Consider the following 9,443-nt stretch of genomic DNA (forward strand, 5'->3'; position numbering starts at 1 on the left):
TTAGGCTTTATAGATAGTCCCCGAGTGAGAGTTTACTCGAACTCGGACTAAGGTAGCCCTTGGGCTTTTTTATATTGGCCCTTAGGCTCTTTGAATCGTCCCTTAGGCTCTTTTGTCTTGGCCCTTAGGCTCTTTGAGTTGGGGCAATTCGGCCTCTAATAATGGCTATAATTTATTCCTCTTTTCGGATAAAAGACTAAGTGAAAACTTTTCTATGCCTTAGCATGTGTTTCTTGTACCTGTTTTATTTTTCGAAGGTTTGACCGATTAAAACCTTATTTATAATTCGTTTGTGTTACGATAATCGAATACCTCTTGAGGCTTTTTCGAAGGCTGATGTTATCGAAGCCTTTAAATCATTCGAGGGCTGATTTTATCAAAGCCCTTTGTCATTTGATTTTGCCGATGGTAGCCTAATTTAACCGATTTTTCAAAGTTTATGGCGGAAGTCGGACGCCGCTGAGCCGCGTTATTTTGGCCGTAGCCTTTTTATATGATCGTAGTCTTTAATATGGTCGTAGCCTTCGGGTATGTCTCTTGGACTGTTTCCTGATAACCTTTCGAACTTTTTCGAAATGTTAGTCCCCGAGTATAATGGCCTTGGCCGGTTATATCGGGGGTGTCTCTTTGAGGTCTTATTATTTCGAACTCAGATAGCTCGAAGTAAAGTTAGCCCTTGCTCTTCATAGAGAGTCCCCGAGTGAGAGTTTTCTCGAACTCGAGCTAAGGTAGCCCTTGGGCTTTTGTATTTGTCACGGATTTCGGATGTCTCCGGTCCACGTTAGTTTGGCCGTAGCCTCTTTAGTTCGGAACTTTCCCTTTGGGCTTATCTTCCGCTTCACTTCGAGGTTGCCCGAAGTGTCGGTCCCCGAGTGGGGTGGCCGTAGCCCGCGAATCAAGGATTGCCTTTAAGGTCTTATGGTCTCAAAATGTTAGCAGTTTGATTCCGTTTGCTTTTGGGATAGCAGACCTCAAGCATGGGTCAGCTGTTTGAATTTTCGCCGCGGTCGGCCCTTAAGCCTGTTTACATAATAGATCAAGAGTATAAAATATGAAAAATTTATAAAGATAGGGGATATCGATAAGGAAGAGTACTTTTCTTGATAGATGATTATACATGCGCGCATGCTTGATGTCTAGGGCTCGAGTAACCTATATGGGAACGGTTCATCTGACCGTTTGGGCTTTACAACACTTTCCTATTGAGGCCCACTGACATGAAGTGATTTCCTTGTCATAGAGCAGACATCCAAAGGTAATGCCATCCAGTATTCGAGGCTTACTGTAGGGAACCTCGGATACTGTTGAATTGCTTTTAGTTAGCAGGAACGACGGTTGCCTTGTTAAAAACCTCGCCGAAAAAACCTATTTGGGACAAAAACCGGTCTAAGGAAAAAAGAGTGCAACACGTGCTTCAAGATCCATAGCTTCGTGCCGATCTTTATTGATAGCCTGCAAGTGTTAGTCGGAAAAATAGAAAAGATTGGACTGGGGTCTACCTTTATTTGGATTTTGGATACATAACGTGATCTTCCTCGGCATCAAGCCCCATGAATTTTGACCTCGATCATTACTCCTCTCATTTCGTGTGAAGCTTTGCCTGGAACCACTGCCTCTATAGTCTCCATCGAACGGTTGATATCGACCTCTATTCGACCTCGACTCTCGATCGATATCCCTTTTGATCCTATCCATGATCCTGCTAGGATAAACGGACCCCGAAGGAGTCCCCAGTTGATCGTCTTCGACCCTAATCTTTGACTGATACCGATTATATACGTCGGCCTAAGTGACAGCCGGGTACTTGATTAAACTTTGCTTTGCTTCAACTATTGTGATGCTACGGAACTCCGAGTGTTGAGACCTTGAGTGAAAGCTTGAACAGCCCAGTCATCGGTGACCGGAGGCAAATCCATTCTCTCCGCTTGGAATCGAGATACGAATTCCCTGAGTATCTCGTTATTATTCTGCCTTATCTTGAAACGGTCTGACTTTCTTGTTGCAATTTTAATGGCTTCGACGTGTGCCTTTACAAAAAATCTGCAAGCATAGCAAACAAATCAATAGAATTAGGGGGTAAGTTATGATACCATATTAAGACACCCTTCGATAGAGTCTCCTCAAACTTCTTCAACAGTACAGACTCGATTACATCGTCTTCCAAGTCGTTTCCCTTTATGGCACATGTGTAAGAAGTAACGTGTTCATTTGGGTCAGAGGTTCCATTGTATTTAGGTATATCGGGCATACGGAACTTCTTTGGGATGGGCTTCGGAGGCGCACTCGGAGGGAACGACCTTTGTACGAATTTCTTGGCATCCAATCCCTTCGAGATAGGGGGAGCTCCCGATATTTGATCGACACGGGAGTTATAAGTCTCCATATTTTTGTCATTATCCTCAATCCTTTTTTCCCCGAATTTGATCCTCTTGGTGAGCTCTTCGAGCATCCTCATAATTGTGGGGTTAGTCCCGAGCCATTTTCGTTCGACCTCTTTGGCGCCGGTTCAGTACATCGAGTGTTTTCTGGTTCGGCTATACTCGGAGTTTTATTCTGTCTTTGAAGTTGAGCGATGGCGATCTGCTGAGCTTGTAGCATCTCGAATATCACTTGGAGGCTGACTCCCCCATCTCCTATTCCTGGTGTTCCTTGGCCTCCATATCGGGCTTCCCTGCGTACACTTCCTCCAGTGTCTGCGCCTAAGTCTGCATTCAAAGCAACGTGTGAACTGATATCTACTGGTTCACATTTGGCACTTCCCCAGGATTTATCGGTGGTACACCGACCCCTACATTGTTGTTTTCCCCATGAAATCCAAGGCCTTCGTTGTCGTGAACAGGTGCGTTTTGCGAATTTGACATGTTTAATCCTAAGAACAAAAAATTCCTGACAAGAACAAGTGTGAAAATAACGTGTGTTATCAGAATCAGTACTGAAATAATCACTATTATCTTTAGCCCCACGGTGGGCACCAAACTGTTTACCTCGAAAATACGAGTAACAATTAAATTTGATTTGTTGTTTTAAAGATATGTGATTTAGTTCAATACCAATTAATAATCAAGAAGTATAAGTATAAATGAAAGAAATGAATGAATCAAACTAGTGTTACCACACAGTACCGGCCTTGAGCTTAGTGACCTCGAGATGAACCAAGAACAATAAAGTAAGAACAGTAAAGAGAAAAGTCAAGTCTGGTGAACAATGAGCCAGAAAAATAATATAATATATTCTTTGCCAGTGGTTAGATGATCTTTACAAATGATTGGGGTCCCTTTTATATAATGGGGGAACCCTAAATAAAGTACATTTCAATTTATAATAAGGAATCTTATTGGGACACGTGTCTAACCACCTAAGTACGGATTCGTTCCGGATTTTATGCCATGATCCCGGGGTCATTGCAGAAATATTGCTCTTTCTGTTATGGGATCATAACAATATTATCTCGAGGTCGGTCATACTTGGCCTCGGTGTCCATCAGGTACTTCGATCTTCGAAGCCTCCCATCGAGCTCACTCATGGTCTATTTCGATTTCTCTCTTGGAGTAACCCTCGAGTCCACGATATCAGGTAGCCCCGATTTTTACCGTGTACACTAACAAGATAACATAATGATAAAACTCTCAAATTCATAAAACTCCATAAATTCAATTGTGATGACCTTGTCATCACTTGTTTTAGAAATAAATTCAGCATTTCGAGGCCTAAAAACCCTCCTTTTTACCTCACCTCGATTTGCATGCGCAGTCCCGGCGCGTAGCCGGAAAGCCATTATATGAAAATCTGTGGAAAATGATGAATTTTGCCTTTAAAATAAGTTTAAGTTGACTTCGGTCAACATTTTGAGCAAACAGACCCGGATCCGTGTTCTAACGATCCCGGGAGTTCCGTAAGAAAATATGGAACTTGGGCGTATGCCCGGAATCGGATTCCGAGGTCCCAAGCCCGAGAAATGGATTTTTAAAGAAAATTGTTTTCTGAAAAATATATGAGTTTTTGGAAATGAAATGTGTTTGAAATTTGATGGTATCGGGCCCGTATTTTGGATACGGAGCCCGGTACAGGTCTTATATGTGATCTAAGTTGAGCATGTAAAATTTGGTAAGAAACGAACTTGAAATGACGTGAATCGGACCTTACTTGAGAAAATTAGAAAATTTGATGTTCTTAGGTGATTTCATGAATTTGAGGCTTAATTCATAGTTATTGATGTTATTTCGATGATTTGATTGCACGAGCAAGTCCGTATGATGTTTTTGGACTTGCGTGCATATTTGGTTTGGAGCCCCGAGGGCTCGGGTGAGTTTTGGATAGGCCATGGAGTGAAATTGGACTTAGGATCAAGTGCTGGTATTTGGTATTTTTTTTCCCAGGCCTCTGATCTCGCAATTGCGAGACCAGGCTTCGCAATTGCGAAGTTCTCAGGCTTGGTAATTGTGACCCAGGCTTCGCATTTGCGAACCAAGCCTGGGCAGGCCCTTTTTGCAAATGCGAGAAAGTGGTGGGAATTGCGAAGCCCATCCTTCTCAAATGCGACCTGGTCCTTTGCAAATGCGAGGTTGACCAGAATTTGCACTGTGTCGCAAATGCGACAACATCTTCGCATTTGCGAAATTGACAGGTTCTGAAGGGTTCGCAATTGCGAACCTTGGTCGCAATTGCGACATCAGAGACCTGTAAATTCATAACTTAGACGCATTTCAACCATTTTTCACTCTTTCAAAACCAAAACACTCTAGGGCGATTTTTCAAAGGTAATTTCTTCTCCAAATCGATTGTAAGTTATTTCTAACTCGCTTTCTTCAATCTCTAACATCTTTTCACATGATTTCAACGCAAAATCAAAGGTTTTCATGGGGAAAATTGGTGTTTTGAGTAGAACCTAGGTTTTTTTGAATTTTGGGGATTTGGACCTCGATGTCCGATTTCAAAATAAATTATATATTTGAGTTTGTGGGTGAATGGGTGATCGGATTTTTGTTTAACCTCGGGTTTTAACCATGCGGGCCCGGGGTCAATTTTTGACTTTTTGGGAAAAACTTTAGAAAATCTAATTTCATGCATTAGAAATGATTCATTTAGCATTTATTGATATAGTTAAGTAACTTGTGGCTAGATACAAGCAAATTGGTGGTGGAATCAAGAGGTAAAGCGGTAGTTGAGGCTTGAATTGTGTTCGTGGCATCGAGGTAAGTGTTTGGTCTAACCTTAGCTTGAGGGATTAAGAGTTGTGTCCTATTTGCTATGTGTTATTTGTTGAGTACGACGTATAGGCATGGTGACGATTATCTATACGGTGGTATCAAGCATGCCCGTGAGTCTTATATTGTGATTAATGCGACTCCGTTTGTATTGTTCATGCCTTTTGTGATGCTTTGTATTGTTGGGCAAGGTTTGTGGAAGTTTTGGTGATATTTGAACATTGAGGAGCATTGGCTTAAGTTGTGAAGTGAATTGTGAAAGAATAATTGGCAGTTAAACCTTATAGAGCATTGGCTCAAATTGTTAATCCAGTTTTGAAATAAAAGTGAAAAAAGAAGAAGAGGATTATGGTATTGTTCCCTTGCCGGGACTTTGTTGTTTTTAATATTGTTCCCTTGCCGGGATGTTATTGCTTTGGTATTGTTCCCTTGCCGGGATCTTATTGTGATTCATTTATTTCCTTGCCCTTATTGTTTGTGATTGTTGTTTGGGTGAGGAAGAGTGTAAAGCACGAAGGGTGATGTCGTGCATTGTTTTGGTGAGAGACTGTTAAAGCACGAAGGGTGATGTCGCGTATGATTTCTGTGAGGAAGATTGTAAAGCACGAAGGGTGATGTCGTGGCGCACGATGTACCATTCCGTGCCGATTATATTGATTTTATGGTGAGGATGAGAGTAAAAGCACGAAGGGTGATACCGTGCAGTTTATTTTGATTTCTATGGTGAGGATGAGAGTAAAAGCACGAAGGGTGATGCCGTGCATTTGTTTGATTTTTTATTCTTGTTAAGAATTGAGTTATGGTGTTTCTTATGTTTACTTGTTGTTCTCCTGTTATCAATTGTTGTTTCCCCGCAGCATGTTTCCCCCTTCCATCCTTGACTGTAAAATTCTACTTTTATTCTTTCGTTGTATATGATTTATCTGCACAGGTTTATTTGGTAGTCCGGTCCTAGCCTCATCACTACTTCGCCAAGGTTAGGCTAGGCACTTACCAGCACATGGGGTCGGTTGTGCTGATACTACACTCTGCACTCTTTTGTGCAGATCCTAGTGTTGTAGATTTCGGACCATAGTGAGATTTCTGCTCCTTGTTCATCAGGCGACCCGAGGTAGTCCTGCAGGCGTCCGAAGGCCTTGGCGTCTCCTTCTATCTATTACTCCTGTTTCTTTTATGTAATCCCAGAGATAGTATTTTGTTATTTCTTTCAGACCTTTATTTGTAGTACTCTTAGATCGTCTCTGAACTTGTGACACCAAATCTTGGGTAGATTGTTATGTACTGATATTGGTGGCATTACTAAAATTTGAAATTTAGTCTTCCGCTTATTAAATTATGTTTTTTATTAATTGTTGGTTCTTAGTTGTTAACGAATTTAAAAATGGAAATAAGGTAAATAGTTCGGTTGGTTGGCTTGCCTAGCTTTCACGAGTAGGCGCCATCACGACTACCGAGGGGTGGGGAAAACCGTGTCGTGACAAGTTGGTATCAGGGCTCTAGGTTACATAGGTCTCACAATTCACAGACAAGCTTAGTAGAGTCTAAAGGATCGGTACGGAGACATCTGTATTTATCCCCCAGAGGCTACAGAGTTAGGAAAAACTTTACATCTATTTTTTCCTGTCGTGCGGTTTGGTTTCTCAATGCTAATTGAATTTCTACTCCGTTCTTTCGCAGATGCCGAGAACACGCGCTTCCTCATCCGCTGATCAGCAGCCCGATTCCTTAGCAGCAGCTCCCACGAGGGGCAGAGGGTGAGGCCGAGGCCATACTAAAGGTCGAGGTAGGGGCAGAGCTCAGCTCGGAGCAACAGCACTAGTGGCGGAGCCTCAGGTTGAGTTTTACGAGGAGGTTCTAGCCCAGACAGCTCCGGTGGGCCCAGCTCAGGTCCCAGAGGGGTTCATTGCTACCCCAGTACTTCAGGATGCTCTGGTCTGTCTAGTGGGCCTCATGGAGAGTGTCACCCAGGCAGGCTTGCTTCCTGTAGCACCAGCCGTCTCTCAGGCTGGACGAGGGGCCCAGACTCCTGCTATTCGCACTCCGAAGTAGGTGACTCCCCAGTTTCAGACTCCAGCAGCTCAGCTAGTTGGAGCAGTTCAGCCGGGTGTGGTAGCCCAGGCTGGTGACGGAGCAACTATGACTCCTGATGCCTTGTGGAGATTGGATAGGTTCACCAAGCTCTTCACTACCACTTTCAGTGGTGCATCTTTTGAGGATTCCCAGGATAATCTAGACAGCTGTCATGAGGTTCTCAGGAACATGGGGATAGTGGATATCAATGGGGTCGATTTTGCTACTTTTCGCTTATTTGGATCCGCCAAGACTTGGTGGAGAGATTACTATTTGGCTAGACCAGCCGGATCACCAGCTTTGACTTGGGAGCAGTTTACTCAGCTATTCTTGGAGAAGTTTCTTCCCGTTACTCAGAGAGAGATCTATCGGAGGCAGTNATGACTGTAAAGGAGGTGTCCACGCAGGTAGTGCCTTAGCACATGGGCTCTTAACTTAACTGTAGTTAAATTAGTGTAACTGTAGTTAGTTCAATTAGTTAATACTTGTACAGCTGTACATGAGTTGGTTGGAAGTGGTTATATGTACTGTACATTTGTTCATTTTCAGATATATCGAAGAAGGAAATTTCCTCCTCTGCACTTCTTCTCTCAAATTGCTTTCTCTTCTCTCTGTTCTAAAATCATGGCATCAATTCAATTGTGAGAATTTAACATGGTATCAGAGCAGTTAATCGAGTAATTCCAAGGAATTTTCGAGCAATTAAGGAAATTCAAAGGAATTCACTCATTTCTGCATTCGTTGGAACCCTAATTTTCAGCAAATTGATTTTTTTAGCTCTTGATTTGACCTAATCCATGGCGGTTTCTGAAGAATCGAGTGGTACTACTAATGATGGAGTCAATTCAGCTGGAGGATCAACGATTCTCGAATCATCCGCTATATCTACATCCTTCTGATGGACCTGGATCCTTGTCGATAGGACTTATACTGACGGGAATTACACTCTGTAGAGTCGAGCTATGAAAGTAGCTTTGTTAGGAAAAAATAAATTGTGCCTTGTCGATGGATCGACATCAAAAGAGGATTTTGGCTCTGGGCTAGCACACCAGTGGGATCGATGTAATGCAATTGTGACTTCGTGGTTGATGAGCAATGTTAGTAAGGATTTAGTGACTGGAGTACTGTTTTCGTCTAATGCTTGTACAGTGTGGGATGCATTCAAGGAGCAATTTGATAAAGTAAATGGATCGAGATTGTACTATCTGCACAAGGAGATTTTTACTATGACTCAAGGAATTTGTTCTGTTTCTACCTATTTTACAAAGCTCAGAGATCTATTGGCAGAGTATGACTCCATTTTACCACCACCTGCAGCAGCTGAGTATGTTGAGCAGCTGGAGTACCAACGTTTGTTGCAGTTTCTCATGGGATTAAGTGACAGCTTTGAACAAGCTAGAAGTCAGATCCTCTTAATGCCTACTCTGCCGTCTATCAACAAAGCATATGCCATGGTAGTTCAAGACGAAAGTAGGAGGATGATTACTGGTGTCAATTATGGAAATGCAGGGAACATTGAGCCTACTGCTCTATTCACTGCACAATTAGGAATCAAGCAAAGGAGAAATTACAGTTTGGAGTGTGATTTTTGCCACTTAAAAGGACATACTCGCAAAGACTGTTATAAACTAATGAAGTGTGATTTTTGTAATGAAACAGGACATTTGAAGGACAAATGCTACAAAATTGTGGGTTATCCTCCAGATTTCAAGCCAAAGGGAAAGGCAAATGCTGTACTTTTCAATGAACAGCCTCAAACCACACAGGTGGCTAGTCAACAAACGAGCAATGGAACAGTACCAGCTCAGTTCTTCACACAAAACCAGTACAACCAGTTGTTATAATTGCTGAGCAAAAATTTTGTTGGAGATGTCAGTGCTCACATGGCAGGTAAATGCTTTTGTGGCAATGTAGAGCTATGTGAAAATATGGTAATTTGTAAGTGGATTGTAGATACAGGAGCTACGAATCATATGACTGGTTCTAAAGAATTGTTACATCATAAACAATCAGTAGGAAACACAGGACATGTTCAGTTGCCTACTGGAGATTCAGCCACAATCTCACACATGGGAGAATGTCAACTTACAGAAAGTGACACTCTTAAGGATGTTCTTTGTGTTCCAGCATTCAAGTTCAATCTCTTGTCAGTATCCAAAATGACAAAGG

The 9,443-nt window shown here is 42.3% G+C and overlaps 1 protein-coding gene across 1 annotated transcript; it reads left to right on the forward strand.

Moving 5' to 3' along the window:
- The first annotated feature begins 8,236 nt into the window (after positions 1–8,236).
- LOC109215209 lies at positions 8,237–9,118 on the forward strand. The gene has a single exon (XM_019379229.1). It carries the CDS (start codon positions 8,237–8,239, stop codon positions 9,116–9,118), a length of 882 nt encoding a protein of 293 aa, XP_019234774.1.
- The last annotated feature ends 325 nt before the right edge of the window (positions 9,119–9,443 follow it).

This window comes from Nicotiana attenuata, unplaced genomic scaffold (assembly GCF_001879085.1).
Source record: "Nicotiana attenuata strain UT unplaced genomic scaffold, NIATTr2, whole genome shotgun sequence".
NCBI lineage: Eukaryota > Viridiplantae > Streptophyta > Magnoliopsida > Solanales > Solanaceae > Nicotiana > Nicotiana attenuata.

Coding starts and splice junctions, on each gene's coding strand:
- LOC109215209 (XM_019379229.1), top strand. CDS start 8,237: ATGAAAGTAGCTTTGTTAGGAAAAAATAAATTGTGCCTTGTCGATGGA.